The sequence below is a fragment of the Aotus nancymaae genome, unplaced genomic scaffold (assembly GCF_030222135.1).
Source record: "Aotus nancymaae isolate 86718 unplaced genomic scaffold, 86718_ANA_hifiasm-v0.15.2.pri h1tg000059l, whole genome shotgun sequence".
NCBI classification, from domain to species: domain Eukaryota; kingdom Metazoa; phylum Chordata; class Mammalia; order Primates; family Aotidae; genus Aotus; species Aotus nancymaae.
Genome location: NW_026988473.1, coordinates 15,252,846 through 15,276,494, shown reverse-complemented (window position 1 = coordinate 15,276,494; position 23,649 = coordinate 15,252,846). Strand labels below are relative to the sequence as shown.

Here is a 23,649-nt window from a genome sequence, read left to right as displayed (position 1 = left end):
GTGTACTGGCAGCAGGTTGTTGATTCAGGACTGTGACAGCTTCTCCCAAGGCTATCCAGCCTTGCTTCTACCTGTTTCTTGGGATTTCAGTGTTTCAAGACTGATTTTGAGGTTAATTTCTTGGGTTTTCATTTCCTTATCATGCACGTAGGTAGTTTGATTTTGAATCTTACATTTATGTGCTGCTTTTTCTTATGCTTTTAATATTTTGAGAACAAGTTGCCCGTCTCTCAACCTTGCCCTGATAGATGGCAAACCTCTTTGTGGCTTCTTCAGGATTCTTTGAGCATCTGTGATCCAGGAAAGGAGCACTTGGTCCTGGGGCTTTATCTAGGGTACAGGGCCTTGACCTGCCTATAAGGTTAAGATCATAAATCTTAACCCTGTTCTTGTACTCTCATGTGTTTGTCAAAGGGACCTAACCCTTTTCCCCCATAGGCCTTGGTTCTCTGGCATCAGATTGCCCTTACATCTGTGGCTTTGACTGTACTCTTTGTATAGAATCTGGGATATCTCAGTTTTTCATTTTTTCTAGTTCAGCTGTGTGTCAGAACATTTTTATTGTCTTTTTTTTTTTTTTCTGAGACAGAGTATCACTCTGTCGCCAGGCACCAGGCTGGAGTGCAGTGGCACGATCTCAGCTCACCGCAACCTCTGCCTCCTGGGTTCAAGCAATTCTCCTGCCTCAGTCTCCCGAGTAGTTGGGACTACAGGTGTGCGCCACCACGCCCAGCTAATTTTTGTATTTTTAGTAGAGATGGGGTTTCACCATGTTGGCCAGGATGGTCTTAATCTCTTGACCTCGTGATCCGCCCTCCTTGGCCTCCCAAAGTGGTGGGATTACAGGCGTGAGCCACCGCACCCGGCCTTTTATTGTCACTTTGCCTGCATGTTTATGTGTTTGTACTGGGAAGAGGAACTGACAGCATCAGTTCAGTCTACCTTGTTGATGAAAGTCCACTTCAGAGAATTTTTTTCTTTTTTTGGAGATGGAGTTTTAGTCTGTTGCCCAGGCTGGAGTGCAGTGGAGCAATCTTGACTCACTGCAACCTCTGCCTCCCGGGTTCAAGCAATTCTCCTGCCTCAGCCTCCCGAGTAGCTGGGATTACAGGCGCCCGCCACCACACCTGGCTAATTTTTTTGTAATTTTAGTAGAGATGGGATTTGACCATGTTGGTCAGGCTGGTCACGAACTCCTGACCTCAGGTGATCCACCCACCTTGGCCTCCCAAAGTCTGAGATTACAGTCATGAGCCACTGCACTTGGCCCACTTCAGAGATACATATATATATTTTTTAGACAGAGTCACCCTCTGTCACTCAGGCAGAGTGCAATGGTGCCATCTTGGCTTATTACAAACCTCCGCCTCTCGAGTTCAAGCAGTTCTCCTGCCTAAGCCTCCTGGATAGCTGGGACTACAGGCATGTGCGACCACCCTTGACTACTTTTTGTATTTTTAGTAGAGACAGGGTTTTGCCATGTTGCCCAGGCTGGTCTCAAACTCCTGAACAAAGCTATCTGTCCGCCTGCCTCGGCCTCCCAAAGTGCTGGGATTACAGGCATGAGCTACCGCAACCTGCCTGGGGTATTGATTTCTCAGCCCCAATGTCAGTATGTTATCTCATCAAAGATTGTATCCACCAGGTTTCTCTTCGTAATTAATAAGTAGTAACCTGTATTCTCATAGATTTGTAAATATCTCATTTGTAAATAAAGTTTCACCCAGAAGTTTTAGCATACCTTGGTGATTTGCTTGAACCAGTTATTCCTATAATGGTTACAAAATTGTCATTTTCTATCTAAGTCTGCTATTCTTCTTACATTTATTTATTGCATTATACTATAAAGAAGTATTTTCCCCTCTTCATTTATTGCACACCTACCCTTGAAACCAAAGTGTTAGGAGTAAAATATAAACGTATTTGCTATAGAAAAAAAGGACTATGTCAGGAAAGGATTGTATCTGCTCTTCCACTGTTCACTTAAGAAATAAGGCTGGGTGCAGTAATCCTGTAATCCCACCACTGTGAGAGACTGAGGTGGATGGATTACTTGAGGCCGGGAGTTTGAGGCCAGCCTGGCCAACATGGGAAAACCTCATCTCTACTAAAAATAAGAAAATTAGCCCAGGCCTGGTGCGGTGGCTCATGCCTGTAATCCCAGTACTGTGGGAGGCCAAGGCAGCCAGATTACCTGAGGCCGGGAGTTTGAGACCAGCCTGGCCAACATGGCAAAACTGTCTCTACAAAAATACAAAAATTAGCTGGACATGATGGCAGATGCCTGTAATCCCAGCTACTTGGGAGGCTGAGGCAGGAGAATTGCTTGAACCCGGGAGGCGAAGGTTGCAGTGAGCAGAGATCACATCACTGCACTCCGGCCTGAGTGACAAGAGTGAGACTTTGTCTCAAAAAAACTCAAAAAACAAAAAACCTCCTTATGAATACAAATACATGACTCTCGCATAATATAAAGTGAAAACAGACACAGAAATGCATACTATGAGTGTGTCTGCATCCAGGGTGACAGAGCAAGACTTTTGTCTTGGAAAAAAAAAAAAGAAAAATGTCAAATTATAAATTTAATTTTAATGCTCCCCAAAACTAAATGTTCTCATATGATAAACGTGAGTTTAAAAGCTTTTTTTTTTTGTGACAGAGTCTCAACTACAGGCACGCGCCACCGCGCACGGCTTTTTTTGTAGATGGAGTCTCGCTCTGTCACCTAGGCTGGAGTGCAATGGCACGATCTTGGCTCACAGCAACCTCCGCCTCCCAGGTTCAAACAATTCTCCTGCCTCAGCCTTTCAAATAGCTGGGATTATAGGCACCCACCATTGCACCTGGCTAATTTTTATATTTTTAGTAGAGATGGGGTTTCGCCATGTTGGCCAGGCTGGTTTCGAACTCTTGACCTCAGGTGATCTGCCCACCTCTGCCTCCCAAAGTGCTGGGATTACAGGCTTGAGCCACCGTGGCTGGCCACTTTTTTTTTTTTATGAGACGGAGTCTCGCTCTGTTGCCAAAGCATTTTTAGGGCCAAATACAGTGGCTTATGCCTGCAATCCCTAGTAGTTTGGGAGGCTAAGATGGGAGGATTGCTTGAGCCCAAGAGTTGGCAACCAGCCTGGGCAACAAGGCAAAGCCCCATTTCTACAAAAAATTAGCTGGGCGTGGTGGCACGCTAGTAGTCCCAGCTACTCCAGAGGCTGAAGTGGGAGAATCACCTGAGTCTGGGAGTTTGAGGCTGCAGTGATCCGTGATTGGGCCACTGCACTACAGCCTGGACAAAGGATTGAGACCTTGTCTAAAAAAAAAAAAAAAAAAAAAAAAGGGTCAGGAAAAAAAGCATTTTGTCCGGGCTCAGTGTCTCACGACTGTAATTCCAGCACTTTGGGAGGCCAAGGTGGGCAGATAACCTAAGGTCAGGAGTTCAGGACCAGCCTAGCCAACATGGTGAAACCCCATCTCTATTAAAAATACAAAAATTAGCTGAGGTGGTGGCGCATGCCGCTGGTCTCAGCACTTGGGAGACTGAGGAAGGAGAATCACTTGAATTTGGGAGGTAGAGATTACAGTGATACTGTGCCACTGCATACCAGCCTAGACAACAGAGTGAGACTCTGTCTCAAAAAAAGAAAAGAGAAAAAAAAAACTGCATTTTAGCGTCCAAAGTGTTGAGCATTTGTCAGCAAATACTTTGTGCTTTTTAATTGCAGGCAAAACATTCTATTATTTCTGTAATAGTTTTGAGGTTACTGCTTACAGATTTTGTGTAAATAGAAGTAGGCATTATACAGTTGTGAAAGCAATGTTGTTAATATGCCAGGACTGTTACTAAGAAAAACTGAATTTGGGATTCATTTTTAGAATAAATCAAGGAAATATTAATTGGTTAACTGTTCATTGTTAATATTAGGTGAGTTCCATATATATCTGTCTGTTCTCTGTACAGCAACCTGAGCAATCCTTTTTAAAAACCTACTTGATTGAGGTGTAACTGACATACAATAAATTAAATCCATTATAAATGTACAGTTTGACAAGTTTTGGTAAATGCTGAAGTCTTACAATCACCACCACAATCAAAACATGGAAATTCCTGTCACTAACTTTTCCCCCTACCATTTCTACCTCCATTCCCAGCCCCAAGCAATACTGATCTGTTTTCTTTTTTTTTTTCTTTTGAAGACGGAGTCTTGCTCCGTCACCCAGGCTGGATGGAGTGTGCAGTGTTGGGATCTTGGCTCACTGCAACATCCACCTCCAGGGCTCAAGTGATCCTCCCACTTCAGCCTTCCAAACAGCTAGGACTACGGATGTGTGCCACTACACCTGGATAATTTTTGTATTTTTAGTAGAAATGGAGTTTCACCATGTGGGCTACGCTGCTCTTGAATTTCTGACCTCAAGTGTCTCACCAACCTCTCCCTCCCAAAGTGCTGGAATTGCAGGTGTGAGCCACCTCACCCATCTGATACTGATCTGTTTTCTATCAGAAGAGATTACATTTACCTTTCCTAGAGCATGGCATAGATGCAGTCACACTCATAGTATGTAATTTTGTGTCTGGTTTCACTTTGTATTATGTGAGATTCATCTATTTGTATTCATAAGGAGGTTTTTGTTTTTTTTTTTTTGAGATGGAGTCTAGCTCTTGTCGCCCAGGCTGGAGTGCAGTGGCGCGATCTCTGCTCACTGCAACCTCTACCTCCCACGTTCAAGCGATTCTCCTGCCTCAGCCTTCCAAGCAGCTGGGATTACAGGAGCCCGCTATCACACCTGACTAATTTTTTTTTAGTAGAGACGGCATTTCACTGTGTTGGCCAGGCTGGTCTCAAACTCCTGACCTCAAGTAATCTGCCAACCTTAGCCTCCCAAAGTGTTGGGATTACAGGCGTGAGCCACTGCGCCCGGCCAAGGTTTTTTGTTTGTGTTGTTGGTTGGTTTTATTTTGCTGAGTTGGTTTTTATTTTGCTCCATTGTATGAATACACTATAATTTATTAAAACATTTTTCTCTTATTAAATGTTTGGGTTGTTTCCTATTTGGATTTACTCTGAATAAAGTTGCCATAAAATTTTTGTACAAGTCTTTCAGGATGTATGTTTTTATTTGTCTTGGGTGGGTAACTACCTAGGAATAGAATTATTTGGTCATATTGTAATCATATTACTTGCATGGTCAGTAACTTTATAAGACCCTAATGGGCCGTGTGCGGTGGCTCACGTCTGTAATCCCAGCATTTTGGAAGGCCAAGGATGCAGCGGATCACAAGGTCAGGAGTTGTAGATCAGCCTGACCAATATGGAGAAACCCCTTCTCTACTAAAAATATAAAAATTAGCCAGGCATGGGCGGGCGCCGTGGCTCACGCCTGTAATCCCAGCACTTTGGGAGGCCGAGGCGGGTGGATCACGAGGTCAAGAGATCGAGACCATCCTGGTCAACATGGTGAAACCCCGTCTCTACTAAAAATACAAAAAATTAGCTGGGCATGGTGGTGCATGCCTATAATCCCAGCTACTCAGGAGGCTAAGGCAGTAGAATTGCCTGAACCCAGGAGGCGGAGGTTGCGGTGAGCCGAGATCACGCCATTATACTCCAGCCTGGGTAACAAGAGCGAAACTCCGTCTCAAAAAAAAAAATTAGCCAGGCCTGATTGTGTGCACCTGTAATCCCAGCTACTCAGGAGGCTGAGGCAGGAGTTCAATCTCTTGAACTTGGGTGGGTGGAGTTTGCAGTGAGCCGAGATTGCGCCACTGCACTCTAGCCTGGGCAGCACAACAAGACTCTGTCTCAAAAAAAAAAAAGAAAAAGAAAAAAAAGACCCTAACAAAGTTTTCCTAAGTGGTTATAACACTTTATATTCTGATCAGCAGCATATGACAGTGTTTCACTTGCTCTATAGCCTCAGCCTTGTTGTTCCCAAGCATGACAAGAATGTCCCTATATCAGAGGTTTAACATCTATGTTTTTGTTGCATATCCACATCGTTCATTCACATATTTACTAGATCCTGGCCCAGATATCATCTCAGTGCAGAGTCTTCCCTACCACTTTTCTCCTGCTTGATCTTTTTTTTTTTTTTTTTTTTGAGACGGAGTCTTGCTCAGTCACCGAGGCTGGAGTGCAGTGGTGTGATCTCAGTTCCCTACAACCTCTGTCTCCTGGGTTCAAGCGATTCTCGTGCCTCAGCTTCTCAAGTAGCTGGGACCACAGGCACCTGCCACCACACTCGTCTAATTTTTTTTTTTTTTTTCTTTGTATTTTTAGCAGAGATTGGGTTTCACCATGTTGGCCAGGCTGGTCTTGAAGTCCCTGACCTCAAGTGATCCGCCTGCCTCGGCCTTCCAAAGTGCTGAGATTACAGGTGTGAGCCACTGCGCCTGGCCCTGTTTAATCTTAATACGCATTTATTACTTTCAAACATATTTTAATTATTTTTATTGCCAGTTTCCCCCTAGTTAAATATAAGCTCCATAATATCAGGAATTTTTTACTGTGATTACAAATTTGTGGTTAAACACGACAGAGTGACCATATATTTATTCTGTTTTGTTTATTTATTTTATTTTTGATCTCCTAAGGCTCTGTCATCCCAAAGATATTAAGTAACAGGCAGCATTGGATACAGCACAAATTTTTCAGAGAAATGGGGTCTCCCTCTGTTGCCTATGCTCTGTATTCACAGGCATGATTATATTTCTCTACAGCATCTTGGACTCGAGTGATTCTTCTGCCTCCACCTCCTGAGTAGCTGCGACTACAGGTATGTGGCTTCGGGCCCCACTTCTTTTTAAGCCATATAAAATTACAGTAAAGGAATAAAATGGATATAAACATGCAAGAACAGAATGGGAAAAGTAGAAAAAGAGAGCGAGCTTCTCTATATTTTTGGGAAAAGGAAATGTAGAGGAAGAGTTTTAACTGGTTTAACAATGCAGAAGAAGCAACAGCCTAGAAGTGAAATGAAGCTGGAGCAGGAAGTGAACTGATTTGAACCAAGAACCCAGTAATGGTTCCAAACTGGAGGCTCTAGGTAGCTAAGGTTCAGGGAAGGCTCCAGATTCAGAAATACCAAACACCACTTGTGTGTTTTGTGGTGAGTGAGTGCACCAGTTACAAAGGCCAAATGGAGACAAATATGGTAAAAATCAATTAATATGATTTCTCATTCTGCTTCTTGCACCAATTACAAAGGCCAAATGGAGACAAATATGGTAAAAATCAGTTAACATGATTTCTCATTCTGCTTGTTACATCCAGAAAGCTGATAGGCAGGCTTATGCTTGATCCTGGCAAGAAATTGGAGGTGGCTTCTTTTTTTTTTTTTTTTGAGACAGAGGCTCACTCTGTCACCCATACTGGAATACAGTGGAGTGGTTCAGTCACAGCTCACTGCAGCCTTGACCTTCCATGCCCAAGCAATCCGCCCACCTCAGCCTCCCTCGTAGCTGACACTACAGGGACATGCCACCACACCCGGCTACTTACTTTTTTGCAGAACAAGGTGTCACTATGTTCCCTGGCTGGTCTTGAACCCCTGGGCTCAAGTGGTCCTTCTGCCTTGGCCTCCCAAGTAGCTGGGACCATAGGTACATGCCACCACCCCTGGCTAATTTTTTTTTTAAATTTTTTGTAGAGACAGAGTCTTCCTGTGGTGTCCAGACTGGTCTCAAAAACTCCTGGGCTCAAGAGATCATCCCACCTTGGCCTCCCAAAGCCTTGGGATTACATCTGTGAGCCACCGTGCCCAGCCTCTTCACTTTTTATTTTCCAATATTTTGTTGACATCTTTGATTTGTTATTTCCTCTTCTGTCTTTGGGCTTTATTTATAGCTTTTTTGTTTATGTGCTTTTAATTGAGGATTAGGAAGATAGTTGAGATAAATATGTTTTTTTAATCTGCCTATTTAAGTAGAATGCTATATGCATGTATGTACAAATGAATGAATGACAGCGTCTCACTCTATTGCCCAAGTTGGAGTGCAGTGGTGTAATCATAGCTCACTGTAGTTTCAAACTCCTGGGCTCAGGCAATCTTTCCACCTTGGGCTTCCAGAGTGCTGGGATTATAGGTTTGAACCACCACCTCACCTATTTCTTCGTTTAAAATTAGGATTTCAATACAAAAGATGTAGAGAACCTGCTTATCCAGTTAAATCTTCTTTTCCATTTGTTGATTATCTTTTGCGCTTAAAGTAATGTGATAAAATCTTCAGTCCAGCATTTGGAAGTTGGTGATTATTTATAGGCATTATCTAACAGTGGGATTATTTGTTTTTTCAGTAATTGTTCAAAAACATTTAGTCTGGGCTGGGTGCCATGGCTCACAACTATAATCCCAGCACTTTGGAAGGCTGAGGTGAGAGGATCGTTTGAGGCCAGGAGTTGGAGACCAGCCTGGGGAACAAACAGAGACACCCAACCCACCTCCCAGGTCTCTGCAAAAAATTAAAATATTAGTCGGGTGTAGTGACACATACCTGTGGTCTCAGCTACTCGAGAGGCTGAGATAGGATGATCACTTGGGCCCAGGAGGTTAAGGCTTGCAGTGAGCTATGATGGCACCAAGGCACTCCAGCCTGGACAACAAACAGAGCAAGACCTTGTTTCAAAACACAAACAAAAAGCATTTAGTCTCTTACACTTGGGAACCTCAAAGTGTTATTTGTTAGGAATTTCTGTTTGCAAAAGTGATGTGCAGAGATGTTGCAAAATTGAAATTGCAATTTAAAAGCCAATAAATAGTTTTTGTTATTATGCAACTATCTTGTCATGAAGAAAGATCTTAATTAAATGAGATTACTTCTAAGAGAAGAAAACCTACGAGTATCAAGTCACGGGACAATAAGTATAGATGAAATTTAAAGGGATAGCAATATTTGTGGGAGCATTATAGAGTATAAATTTTTTTCCCCTAATTAAGCCATTTTAGAAACAGTGACATAAATTTAATCAATTATATGTGAGTGGGAACTACATAAATTTTTTTTGTGAGAATCTGAAATTATACATAGTAATTGGGTTATGTCCTTAAGACAGAAAATTTTATTAACAAGACAGTAAGCAGCTCACATGAACTTACCTATTCAGTATATTAGCAGGAAAGAGGCAAGAAATTTGAAGAACTTGCAGAAAAGTTGCAAAGTAAATGAGAGACTAGAATGCTCAAAGGTAAAGCGGCCTTGATTTGAAGTAAGTGGCAACCTAAAACCTTTTTCTTTGGCTTAGTCTCCTAGCAGCTGATGTGTGGCTTTAAAACCTATGCTGTCAAGGAGTCTCCACCCTTAATGTAGACAGTCATTTTGGCCATAACAAGAATTGTGGCAGTAAGTAGTCTGCAAAGTCAGAAGAAACGAAAGTCAAATATATACCTTGTCAGGTCAGGTGGCTCTCTAGACTTTTGGCAATAGAACCACCAAGCTACCTGCTCCTGTGGTAGAGAAGGATATGTAAAGTTTATAGTGTGGGGTAATACCAGCTACTATTTTACTTCCCTAAACAGTCTCTTTTTAGGAAAGATAATATCCTTGTTACCCGACACGTCCCTTTCTCTCTACTTTCTCAAAAATTGGAATCATGGGCCCAGCACAGTGGTTCACAACTGTAACCCCAGTGCTTTGGGAGATGGGCATGGGAGGATCACTTGAGGCCAGCAGTTTGAGACCAGCCTGGGTGACAGAGCAAGACCCCCGTCTCTAAAAAAGATTTTTTTTTTTTTTGAGACAAAGTCTTGCTCTGTCACCTAGGCTGGAGTGCAATGGTGGGATCTTGGCTCACTGAAACCTCCGCCTTCCGGGTTCAAGTGATTCTTCTGCCTGAGCCTCCTGAGTAGCTGAGATTACAGGCGCTTGCCACCATGCTTGGCTATTTTTGTATTTTTTAGTAGAGGTGGGGTTTCACCATGTTGGTCTGGCTGGTCTCGAGCTCCTGACCTCATGATCCACTTGCCTTGGCCTCCCAAAGTTCTGGGATTACAGGCGTGAGTCACTGTGCCTGCCCACCCCACCCAATTTTTTTTTAGTTAGCTGGGCATGATGGTGTGATCTTATGGTCCCAACTACTCAAGAGGCTTAGGTGGGAGGATTGCTTGAGGCCAGGAGTTTGGGGTTACAGTGAGCTATGATTGCGCCACTACATTCTAGCCTGGGCAACAGTGTGAAACCCTGTTTCAAAAAAAAAAATTATGGTATATAAACAGTCTCTTTTAACTTGTATTGTCCCCACAGCCTTGATTGAATTAATAAAATTAGTTTCCTTTACTTCATTAAGACCACAAATAAATTTTAAAAATGTTTTAGTCAAAAAAAAAATCTGCCAAGGGTGCACCAAAAAAAAAAAAAAAAAGTTTTAGTTTCCTAAGCCTGAATATCGAAATATTGGTACAGGATCACCATTTGCCTCTTTCAGTGACTAGACTCCGCTGAAAGAACCAGCAGGCCTCTGATCACCTTTTCAAAATCACATAACCTATTTTCTCAGCTGACTTTGCATGGGATTCTTTTTCTCTTTTAGTTTAATTTTCTTTCCTTTTTTTTTTTTTTTAAGATGGATTCTCTGTCACCCAGGCCAGAGTACAGTGGCACAATCTCAGCTCACTGCAACCTCTGCCTCCTGGGTTCAAGCGATCCTCTTGCCTCAGCCTCCTGAGTAGCTGGGACTATAGGCATGCGCCAACACATCTGTAGAGATGGAGTTTTACCATGTTGGCCAGGCTGGTCTCGAACTCCTGAACTCAAGTAATCAACCCACCTAAGCCTCCCGGAGTGCTGGAATTACAGGCATGAGCCACTGCACCTGGCCTAAGTGTTTGTTTATTTGTTCCTTTTGAGACAGAGTCCTATTCTTGTTGCCCAGGCTGGAGTGCAGTGGTGAGATTTCTGCTTGCTGCAACCTCCACCTGCCGGGTTCAAGTGATTCTCCTGCTTCAACCTCCCGAGTAGCTGGGACTACAGGTGCCTGCCACCACACCTGGCTAATTTTTTATATTTTTAGTAGAAACAAGGTTTCACCGTATTGGCCAGGCCAGTCTTGAACTCCTGACCTCATGATCTACCCACCTTGGCTTCCCAAAGTGCTGGGATTATAGGTATGAGCCACTGTGCCTGGCCTAGTATTTTTTTTTTTTAAGTGGGGGCTTAGGGCTAGGGAACAGGGTCTCACCCTGTCACCAAGGCTGGAGTGCAGTGGTGCTGTCTCAGCTCACTGCAACCTCCACCTCCTAAGTTCAAGCGATTCTCGTGCCTTAGCCTCCCATGTGGCTGGGATTACAGGCATGTGCCACCACTCCTGGCTGATTTTTGTATTTTTAGTAGAGACGGGGTTTTGCCTCGTGGGCCAGGCTGGTCTCGAACTCATGGCCTCATATGGTCCCCCCCCACCCTCAGCTTTCCAAAGTGCTGGGATTACAGGCGTGAACACCATGCTCAGTCTTTTTAAAGTTTTATTTTAATTAATACGTAATAATTGTTGTACATATTCATGGGAAACAGTGATGTTTTGATAAATATATACATTAGCAGAATCAAGTCAGGGTAACTAGGATTGCCTGAGTTCAGGAGTACAATACCAACCTGGCCAACATAGAGAGGCCCCCATCTCTTAAAAAAAATTGCATATTCTGCAGTTGAGGGTCAGAAAAAAAAATTGCATAGCAGTAGTTGCAGGATTTAGTAACTGGACAGTTAATAGTAAAGAGCAGAAGAAAGGAAGTGTTCAATTGCAGGTTTCTTTAATGTTTATATCAAATTTATCTTTATATTTCTAGGAGCACTCAAAGAATTTTGCAAAGAGCAAACCATAAAGTAAACCTTACATATGTTTACATTTTAGAGGATGAATTGACTGCTTGGTTAACTGGGCTTAAGAGAACAAGTAGCTCTGGGATATAACTTTTTCCCCAGTGGAGACTGCACCCTTTTTCGCTCAATAACTGCAGTTACATAATCTTTTCTATGCTACCAGTTGTACAAAAAGTCATTGGACTCGTGCCATTATAATGTTTGCATTGGAAGATGATCTGATGGTGAGAATACAATTCTTATCTTTAGTGTAAGATAAGGGCAGTATGATTCTGCAGCACATTTTTTTTTTTCCCCCTTGAGGCAGAGTCTCGCTCTGTCACCTAAGTTGGAGTACAATGGCACAATTGTTAGTGTTCTTTTTAACCAAAGTTAGGAATGTCTGAGGTGAGTATATGTTTCAAATGCAGCCAGATCTACAAATGACAGATTCCAGTAGGTCAGTCATTTATAGTTTGGGTCACTTTAGGCCATTAATCTGTTCTTGATCACAATGGACTATCCTGTGGCATCTTATTCCAATAATTATTTCCTTTCTTACATGCTTTATTTCCCCTCATTGATTTCTTGCCCCTCCCTATAAATATGTTTAGATATTCCTATCCTGGGGGGAAAATCCTTTTTTTTTTTAACTTTCATTTTACGTTCAGGGGTACAAGTGGCAGGTTTGTTACATAGGTAAACTTGTGTCATGGGGATTTGTTGTACAGATTATTTCATTACCCAAGTATTAAGCCTAGTACCTATTAGTTATTTTTCATGATCCTCTCCCTCCTCCCACCTTCCGCCCTCTGAAAGGCCCCAGTGTGTGTCCTTCCCGTCTATGTGTCCATGTGTTCTCATTCTTTAGCTCCCACTTTTAGGTGAGAGCATGTAGTATGTATGTGGTTTTCTGTTCCTTTGTTAGTTTGTTAAGGATAATGGTCTCCAGCACCACCCATGTCCCTGCAAAAGACATGATCTCATTCTTTTCTATGGCTGCATAGTATTTCATAGTGTATATGTACCACATTTTTTTAATCCAGTCTATTGTTGGTGGGCACTTGGGTTGATTCCATGTCTTTGCTATTATAAATAGTGCCGCAGTGAACATGTGTGCCTGTGGTTTTGTAATAGAATGATTTCTATTCCTTTGGGAATATACCCAGTAATGGTATTGCTGGTTCAAATGTTAAGGAAAATCCTTTCAACCAAACAGTTTGAGCTTTTTAAATACCTTCTCAGAAGTAGCTGAATCCATTTCTTACTACCATTCTAAGAAACCATGCCTTCAAAGGTCATTTGCATCATAATGCCAAGTCCAGTAGCCTTTTTCTCAGTTCTTTCCTTCACTTCTAGAGAATGTTACACTGTTAGACCATATCTTTTATCTTGAAACTTTTATTTTCCCTTGATTTCAGTGAAAACTGCTTAGAAATAATTTTTCTTCCTATTTCTCTGATTAGTTTTCAATTCTATGTAGTTCTGTGTTGATTATTTTATATTTATATTTGTCTAGGGTCTTTGTTATTTTCTTTTCTCTGTTACCTTGATTTTATTGACTGCTATACTTATCTCTTCTTTTGGAGAATATCCACTTCTATCTCTGACCTTAGTTCCTATCTTAACCTTTACCGTTGTTCCAGACTTGACATTTTCAGGTAAATCTGCTTTTTCTGACTCAACCTATTAAACTGAACTGACAGGCTAAAGGTAATAAACCTTCATCCCAAACTTACACCACATAAAAAATTAATTGGAGATGGATTAGGAATCCAAATGGGAAAGGTAAAACAAAAATGCTTCTACAAGAAAATAGAGAAGAATATTGGCCAGGCGTGGTGGCTCATGCCTGTAATCCCCGCACTTTGGGAGGCCGAGGCAGGTGGAACATCTGAGGTCAGGAGTTCTAGACCAGTCTGACCAACATGGTGAAACCCCATCTCTACTAAAAAAAAAAAAATACAAAAATTAGCTTGGCATGGTGGCAGGCACCTGTAATCCCAGCTACTTGGGAGGCTGAGAATCGCTTGAACCCGGGAGGCGGAGGTTACAGTGAATCAAGATCACACCATTGGACTCCAACCTGGGTGACGAAGTGAAACTTTGTCTCCAAAAAAAAAAAAAAAAGAAAGAAAATACAGAATATCTTCATGATTTGCAGATCAGCAAAAATTTATTTTCTTTTCTCAATTTTAATAGTGTTTTAACCTTTCATTTGATGGTTAGCACTTTATTTTTTTAATTTTTTCTTTCTCTCTCTTTTTTTTCCAATCATTTGAAGCAAATTGAAAAGGTGTAGCACTTTTTTATTTCAAAAAATAATGTATTTTGGCCAGGCGCGGTGGCTCATGCCTGTAATCCCAACACTTTGGGAGATCGAGGCAGGCAGATCACCTGAGGTTAGGAGTTCAAAACCAACCTGACCAACATGGAGAAACCCCATCTCTACTAAAAATACAAAATTAGCCGGGCATGGTGGTGTATGCCTGTAATCCCAGCTACTCGGAAGGCTGTGGCAGTTGAATTGCTTGAACCCGGGAAGTGGAGGTTGCGGTGACCCAAGATTGCGCCAGTGCACTCCAGCCTGGGCAACAAGAGCAAAAACCCCATCTCAAAAAAAAAAACAAAACAGTTTTTCCCAAGTTCAAGTGATTCTCATGCCTGTCTCTCAAGCAGCTGGGATTACAGGAGTACACCACTACATTTGATTAATTTTTATATTTTTTGGTAGAGACAGAGTTTCACCATGTTGGCCAAGATGATCTTGAACTCCTGACCTCAAGTGATCTGCCTACCTCTGCTTCCCAAAGTGCATCAAAGCTATTTTTAATATGGAAATAAACAGCACCCAGATGAGAACAAGCAAAAGCTATTCAGAGCAAAAGAGTCAGCTGTTATCATTTGCATTTGGCAGAGACTCAAAAGCGGACAGAGGAGTGGGAAAGCTTTATAGTGGTGGTGGCGGGGGAGGAGAAGGTTTCAGGTGTGCCCTAGTTGGAGGCTCCTGGCATAGGGCAGCTGGAGACAGGCTGATTAGAAGCAGGGCATCCTGTGTGGTTAGGAGGTACATATTGGGCTTTCTTCAGTTGGTCCCAAGTTGGAGGGGGTGGGACCAAAATATAGGGTATTAAGTAAGTCATGGTTCTTTTGGGCCAGTGGCTTTTGGTTTTCATTTTTAATTTATGATTGATACATAATAATGATACATGTTTTCATGCATGTCTAAGTTGTGTGATGACCTAATCAGGATAACTAGCATATTAATCACCTTAAACATTTATTCTTTGTGATGAGAACATTTAAAAACCTCTTTTTTTGGCTGGGCGCAGTGGCTTACCTCTGTAATCCCAGCACTTTTTGGAAGAGTGTGGTGAGTGAATTGCTTGAGTCCAGGAGTTCAAAACCAGCCTGGCCAACACGGCATAATCCTGTCTCTACTAAAAATACAAAAATCAGCTGGTCGAGGGGGTGCATGCCTGTAATCGCAGCTACTCAGGGAGCCTGAGGTACCAGAATCACTTAAACCATGGAGGCAGAGGTTGCAGTAAGCCAAGATCGCACCATTGCACTCCAGCCTGGGTGACAGAGCAACACTATGTCTCACAAAACAAAACAAAACAAAACAAAACCTCTCTTTTGCTATTGTGAAATATACATTATTGATAACTCCAGTCATTCTGCTATGAAATAGAACACCAGAACTTATTCCTCCTATCTAACTGTAGCCTTGTACCTGTTGACGAATTTCTCACCATCATCCTACACCCTACTTCCCCATCCTTTGGTAATTTCTGTTCTACTCTCTACTAGTGTAATAACAACATCTTAGATTCCACATGAGTGAGATCATGTAGTATTTGTCTTTCGTGCCTGGCTTGTTTTACTTACTGTTCTCCAGTTTTATTCGTGTTGCTGCAAATGACAGAATTTTACTCTTTTTCTATGGCTAATTTCCATGATATATATTCCAAATTTTTTTTTTTTTTTGAGACATGGTCTCACTCCGTCACACAGGCTGGATGGAGTGTATTGGTGTGGTGTTGGCTCACTGCAACCTCCACTTCCTGGGTTCAAGCGATTCTCCCGCCTCAGCCTCCCGAGTAGCTGGGACTACAGGCATGTGCCATCATGCCCAGCTAATTTTTTGTATTTTTAGTAAAGATGAGGTTTCACCGGGTTAGCCAGGATGGTCTTGATCTCCTCATCTTCTGATCAGCCCTCCTCAGCCTCCTAAAGTGCTGGGATTACAGGCGTGAGCCACTGTGCCTGGCCAATTTTTGTATTTTTAGTAGAGACAGGATTTCACTGTGTTGGCCAGGCTGGTTTCCAACTCCTGACCTCAAGTGATCCGCCTTCCTTGACCTCCCAAAGTGCTGGGATTACAGGCATGAGCCACCTTGCCCAGCCTCCACATTTTATCCTTGTTGACAGACATTTAGGGTGATTCCATATCTTGGCTATTGTGAATTGAGCAGGTTGTTATAGTGGTTATTGTTGGCTTCCTGGACTGGTTAATCGAGATAGTCTGACATCATTGACTCATTAGTTTAGATAGTAGGTTGCCTTCTTGGGCTGGTTGCTTCAGGTTGTGAGTGAGAATTCTGTCTTTATATATATATATATACACACACGGTTCAGCTGTAACTGTAATAGGTCCATTGTTCAATGCATGGAGCAAGGGAGTATGCCGAAACACTGGGTTGCAGCAGAGAAAGAGGTTTAATTGTAGGGTTGCCAAAAGAGGAAACAGGAGGAACCCTCAAATCTGCCTCCCCAGGGAGTTTGGGGTTAGAGTTTTAATTTAGGAGTTTGAGAGTGGACTGAAGTATGGAGATCATTGATTGGTCTAAGTATGCAGGGTAAAGACATGGCACAGAGAGATGAAGAAACTATATTCTTTTTTTTTTTTTTTTTAATCTTCTAGAGCTTTCAGATGAGAAGGTAGAAACTATATTCTTACATTGGTTTGGTTTCTCTGTGGGGGTCTTTAAACTGCTTGGTGTCAGCTATTCTGCTGTAATTCAGGATCTGCTTATGCAATTTTTTTTTTTTTGAGACAGAGTCTCGCTCTGTCACCCAGGCTGGAGTGCAGTGGCATGATCTTGGCCCACTGCAACCTCCACCTCCCTGGTTTAAGCAGTTCTCCTTCCTCAGCCTCCTGAGCAGCTGAGACTACAGGCTCGCGCCACCACAAGCTAATTTTTGTATTTTCAGTAGAGATGGGGTTTCATCATATTGGCCAGGCTGGTCTTGAACTCCTGACCTGATGATCCACCCACCTCAGCCTCCCAAAGTGCTGGGATTACAGGTGTGAGCCACTGCACCCAGTCAATTTTTTTTTTTTTTTTACAAAAATAAAAATTTTGCTGTCACCCAGGCTGGAGTGTAGTGGCACTATCTCGGCTCACTGCAACCTCTGCCTCCCAGGTTTAAGTGATCCTCTGATCTCAGCCTCCTGAGTAGCTGGGACTACCATGCTCAGCTAATTTTTATATTTTTTTCTAGAGATGGGGTTTCACCATGTTGCCCAGACTGGTCTCAAACTCTTGGACTAAAGTGATTCTCCCACCTTAGCCCCCACAAAGTACTGGGATTACAGGCGTTAGCCACAGTGGCCATGTACTTAAGCAATTCTTAAACAAAACCCTTCTGATTCTAACATCAGGGAGCCTATCTGTAGAACAGTAAGGATGCAAATGGTTACAAGGAAGTGGGTCAAAGTGCAGCCTGATTAATGGTTAATTATATTTCTGTCCAGAATTCTTGTTAATCTTCTAAGAAAGGGTTCATAGCCATTATCTATTAGTATATTCAGTCTCTTGTTGAAAGATAAAAAAACAGGTTCCATCAGAATGGCAAGCCACATCTGGGAGAAGATACTTACAGTGTGTATATCCAACAAAGTACTTGTATACAGAATATATGTTTAAAAATCCAATTCAGTAAGAAAAAGAAAACCCAATGGTAAAAATGACCAAAAGGCTTAAACTAGCACTTCACAAAAGAGAATATCTTAGCTAGTGCTTATGATTCCAGCTACTCATAGGCTGAGGCAAGAGGATCACCTGAGCCTGGATGATTGAGGCTGCAGTGAGGTACGATCATGCCACTGCATTCCAGCCTAGGTGACAGAGCAAGACTTTGTCTCACAAAATTAAAAAATATAATAATAAAATAGGATATCCAAATTGCTAAGCACATGAAAAGATGCTAATAGGGGAAATTGCAGTCATCAGGGAAATGCAGATTAGATGAGATACTACCATATCTTTACCAGAATGGCTAAAATTAAAGGATCAGTATTACAAAGTGGTATATAGATTTATAGCAACCATAGCACTCAAACACTGCTGCTGGGACTGTGAACTGGTACAGATACTTTAAACCTTTCTGGCAGTGTCTATTTAAGTTCAGTGATCCACCATTAACATTCCTAGCTTTGCCTCTGATAGCAGTGAGTGTTTACATCCACCAAAAGACAAATACAAGAATATGATAGCTAAAAACAGGAAATATCGCAGACGTTTATCATCAGTAGAATTTATTTATTTATTTATATTTATTTATTTTTTGAGACAGAGTCTCACTCTGTTGCCCAGGCTGAAGTAGAGTGGTGTGATCTCGGCTCAACTGCAACCTCCTCCTCCTGGTTTCAAGTGATTCTCCTGCCTCAGCCTCCTGAGTAGCTGGGTCTATAGGTGCATGCCACCATGCCTGGCTAATTTTTTGTATTTTTAGTAAGAAAGGGGGTTTCACCATGTTAGCTAGGTTGGTCTCAATCTCCTGACCTGGTGATCTGCCCGCCTCAGTCTCCCAAAGTGCTGGGATTACAGGCGTAAGCCACTGTGCCCGGCCTATTTATTTATTTTTGAGATGGAGTCTTGCTTTGTCGCCCAGGCTGGAGTGCAGTGGCGTAATCTTGGCTCACTGCAACTTTCGCCTCCTGGGTTCAAGCCTGCCTTAGCCTCCTGAATAGTTGGGATTACAGGCACTCACCACCACACTCAGCTAGTTTTTGTATTTTTAGTAGAGACGAGGTTTCACCATGTTGGCCAAGTTGATCTTGAACTCCTGACCTCATGATCCATCCACCTCAGCCTCCCAAAGTGCTTGGATTGCAGGTGTGAGCCACCATGCCGGGCCTAGAATTTATTTTTTAATATTATGTTATATTAATGAGATAGGGTACTATGCAGCAATGAAAAAGAATAAACTGCTGCTACACCCAACAATATAGATGAATTGTATTACAGACATAATGTTGAATAAAAGCCACACACAAGAGTTAATATTGTTTATTTCTATAAGAAATTCAAAACAGCCCAAACTAATCTATGGTGATAGAGGTCAGTAATGATTTCCTGTTGGTGGACTTGACTGAGAGGATTGTATTGGAATATTGGATATGTTCTATAACTTTATCTGGCTTGTGGTTATATGAGTGTATACATATAAAAGTATTTCTTGACCTGTACACCCAAGATTTGTACATTTCAATGCATCTAAGTTATACCTGAATTTTTTTTTTTTTTTTTTGAGACAATCTCACTCTCTTGCTCAGGCTGGAGTGCATTGGTGCAATCTCAGCTCACTGCCACCTTCACCTCCTGGTTTGAAGCGATTCTCCTGCCTCAGCGTTCTGAGTAGCTAGAATTATAGGCACACACCACCAAGCCTGGCTAATTTTTGTATTTTTAGTAGAGACGGGGTTTCATTATATTGGTCAGGCTAGTCTCAAACTCCTGACCTTGTAATCCACCCGCCTCAGCCTCCCAAAGTGATGGGATTATAGGCGTGAGCCCCTGCACCTGGCCTTTTTTTTTTTTTTAAGACAGAGTTTTACTCCTGTGGCCCAGGCTGGAATGCAGTGGAGCAGTCATGGCTCATTGCTCATGACTCACTGCAGCCTTGACCTCCAGGACTCAGGCCGTTCTCCAACCTCAGCCTCCCGAGTAGCTGGGACTGCAGGTATGTGCCACCACGTCTGGCTAATTTTTTTTTTTTTTTTTTTTTTGTATTTTTAGTAGAGATGGGTTGTGCTATGTTCCAAGCTGGTCTCCAAATTCTGGTCTAAAGTGATCCACCACCTGTCTCAGCCTCCCAATGTGCTGGGATTACAGGTGTGCACCACGATGCCTGGCCAAAAAATAATTTAATATGTACCCATTATTTCCTCTTTTAGCTTTCCTTTAGTTTACTCTTTTCCTTAAAATCTTTTCCCAGTCTGGCTTCCCTGTCTTTTGTTAAATGAAACTCTAGCCTCTCAGTTATCTATTTCTTTTTTTTTTTTTTTTTTTTTTGAGACAGAGTTTCGTTCTTGTTACCCAGGCTGGAGTGCGATGATGCAATCTCAGCTCACCGCAACCTCTGCCTCCTGGGTTCAGGCAATTCTCCTGCCTCAGCCTCCTGAGTAGCTGGGATTACAGGCACGCGCCACCATGCCCAGTTAATTTTTGTATTTTTAGTAGAGACGGGGTTTCACTATGTTGACCAGGATGGTCTCGATCTCTTGACCTCGTGATCCACCCGCCTCAGCCTCCCAAAGTGCTGGGATTACAGGCTTGAGCCACCGTCAGTTATCTATTTCTAAAACCCTGCCATTCCTTTATCCTGTTTCATCATTCAGCCATTAAATCTTATCAGCTCTTTGTTTATGCACTGCGGGAGTGCAGTGGCCTGATCTTGGCTCACGGCAACCTCTGCCTCCTGGGTTCAAGCAATTCTCCTTCCTCAGCCTCCTGAGTAGCTGAGATTATAGGCGTGTGCCACCATGCCCAACTAATTTTTGCATTTTTAGTAGAGATGAGGTTTTACCACGTTGGTCAGGTTGGTCTCAAACTCCTGACCTCAGGTGATCCACCCGCCTCAGCCTCCCAAAGTGCTGGGGTTACAGGCGTGAGCCCCCGTACCTGACCATCAGCTTTTCCTTGAAAATACCTCCCATCTATATTGTTTCCAAATGACGCCTGTGCTAGAGTTTTAGACTTGATTACAATCCTTAATTATTGCCAAGGACCTAACTGATTTCCCTGCTTTTCTTTTTTTCTTTTTTTTTTTAATATATATATTTTATTGCACTTTAGGTTCTGGGGTACATGTGCAAAACATGCAGGATTGTTGCATAGACACATACATGGCAATGTGGTTTGCTGCCTCCATCTCCCCATGTTATCCCTCCCCAACCTCCTTACCCCCCCCCCCCCCCCGATTTCCCTGCTTTTCATACTCAAAAGTGTTCTGCTTTATACCCACAAAGCTATCTTTCTAAAGCACCATTCAGGACATTGTTACCACTCTGACTGCGTCACTTCCTCTCGTTAAAAGACTTGGGTGAGCTCCTACCTCTCGCACACTAGGTGCAGATCTGGCTTCTAGATGGTGATTGTATTTAAGACGCTCATGGTCTGGCCCCAGCCAGCTGTATTACTTCCTGTGAACAAATGTTCTCTGCAAAGGAATTTGGAGGAAAGAGACTTTATTCCAGTGAACAGTTTGCAAACTGGCTGAACAAAGGGAGTGTGCAGTTACAATCAAGTCTGTTTATGCAAATTATGCAAAAGAAGGATTGAAACTTGCTTAGTTCTGATTGGTCAGCCTAGCCAAGTTCTGATTGGTTGACGGAGCTGAGCCCTGATTGGTTAGTTTTCAAGTCGCAAACCAGAAGTCTGTCAGACATTTCTTTCAAAAGGCTGATTGAGGGAATTCAGGGGGTGGAGGTTGGGGGCCCTTGCCCAGTTTATGTTGGGATTGAAAACTCCAGCCCGTTCAGCTTGATTGTAAAAAGGGAGGTCCTGTGCTACTTTTATACATGGTTTTGAGAACAAAGAATACATGACCAATCCCTCCTCCAGCTATGGCTATCTTGTTCTGTTTTAAACATGGCACCCCTCGGCTGCAGGAGTCCATGTTATCTGTTGGCCTGGGATGTCCATTAACATTTTCCATCTATATCCAATCCTTTGGAAGACTGGAATACTTAATATTTCTATATTTTTAAACCTAATTTGCTCTCTATTGTTTACAGCTCTTTGTTCATGCTCTTCTTTCTTTAAATTCATTCTTTATATCAAACCATCTCAAATCATTTCAACCTGGGAGGGCTTTTTTTTTTTTTTTTAAAAAAAAAAAAAAAGATGGAGTCTCGCCATGTTGTCTTGCCCAGGCTGGTCTCAAACTCCTTGGCTCAAGCAGTCCTCCTGCCTTGGCCTCCCAATGTGTTGGAATTACAGGCATAAGCCACAGTGGCCAGCCAGGGAGGGCATTTATGGTGTGTTTCATGAAATCCATGAATCCCATGAAATTATATGCAAACGTTCCTATAAGTAGGTATTTTTCTGGAGAAAACGGCTTTTGTCAACAGATTCTCAAAAGCCCATAACTCCCCAAAGTTAAATTGATTTAGTGGGCTTTGAAGGAATATAAATTAACTCATTTTATGTGTGTTCAGCAAAGTTTATGTCTCATTAAAACTTAGTTCTAAATCTGCTGGATGATGAAATAGTTTTGAATGGATAATTATATTTAAAGCTCAAAGTTTCAGATTCAGGTAGAATGTTCTCATTCATTTTTTAGTTTCCTAGATGTAGTTCTGTGTGGAATCTGTTTTCCTCAAGAGTCAGTATCTCAGAATTTTTCACTTTGATATCTTTAGTTAAAGGAAATTTTTTTCCTTCCACTCCCACATGATTATTCCTAAGCTAGTAGACAATACCATTTCTGTATGCTTTGATGTATTATTGCTTTTTTAAATGTATTAGTCATTTTTTTCACTCTCTCTTTTTTTTTTTTTTTTTTAGATTCCTGTAGGCAATGGAAACTGATCTCAATTCCCAGGACAGAAAGGACCTGGACAAGTTTATTAAATTTTTTGCCCTCAAGGTAATATGTCCATTCTCTTGAGCCTAGAACTGTTAGAAATAACTTCCGTGCTTCTCCCTTTTGAGAACAACTCTCTTTGGAAAGTAGCATAACAGCTTGCAGCTTGCCCATTTTAAGGGATACTTCTGTCTGTTGTAAACCAAACTGTGAGGTGTGGGGGCGGTATTGGGGGTGTAGCTAAAAAGTAGCTTCCAATTTTTCACAGCTACTTGTTCAGAATTTTTTCTTTTTTCTTTCTTTTTTTTTTTTTTTTTTTTTTTTGCAAGGCTGTTTGCAGAAATGTCAAACTGTTATGCCAGGTTATTGGCACAGTATGTTCCTTTTGGGTGGGAACAAAGACTGTCAGCTGGAATAGGCAGCATTTTGGACATCTTTCCTTAAGCTTCAACTAAACCTGAAATGTTCAAGTTTAATATATTCTTCCCTTCCTGGTTAATGAGGAATTAAAACTGAATTTTGAATGCCATATTTTCCTAAATCTAAAAATCATTTCCACCTGTGTCACTCCTTCTCTCAACCACTGCCATGATAGAACAATCCATGTAGTTGATTTTAGTTGTAAACTTATGTGGAAGACTTTTGCCATATGGGCCAAATGATATGAATAATCGTGGAATTTTTGTTTTAAATCTACCATGATGTTATAAGTTCGTGGCAGTGAATATTTAAAACCACAGTTGGACTCATTTCTTTATGAATGTCATAGCCACCGTGCTCAGCTTTCCTTTCTGCCATATGAGAGTATTACAGTTTCCAAGCCTCGACGTATAATTCCTTTCATTGGTTGACACTATACCCTCAGGAATGTTTATAAAGTTATTCTTTCTGTGTAGTATTTTTTCTGTCCTCAAAAATTAAAATACTACTCTATACTGAAGTATACTTATGATTAATTGGCATCTTTTAAACCCTGTATTGGGAGGATTTTAACCCTGATCTGGAGCCAGATTAGTTTGTTAAGACTTTTCATCTTTTTTTTTTTT

The 23,649-nt window shown here is 41.9% G+C and overlaps 1 protein-coding gene across 18 annotated transcripts in view; it reads left to right on the top strand.

The window, feature by feature from the left end:
* The window catches only part of ATG13 (autophagy related 13), a 67,998-nt gene that overhangs the window by 13,274 nt on the left and 31,075 nt on the right, over positions 1 to 23,649 (top strand). For 12 of the 18 annotated variants that reach the window (XR_010338315.1, XR_010338314.1, XM_064364976.1 and 9 more), the window contains 2 exons: positions 6,716 to 6,771; positions 22,585 to 22,666. Coding sequence is in view for 16 of the 18 variants with exons in the window: in XM_064364976.1 (XP_064221046.1) it covers positions 22,598 to 22,666 (69 nt within the window). In the remaining 2 variants the exon portion in view is untranslated. The remainder of the gene's footprint in view (positions 1 to 6,715; positions 6,772 to 22,584; positions 22,667 to 23,649) is intronic. The other 6 variants (XM_021665810.2, XM_012452488.2, XM_012452490.2 and 3 more) reach the window with 1 other exon arrangement.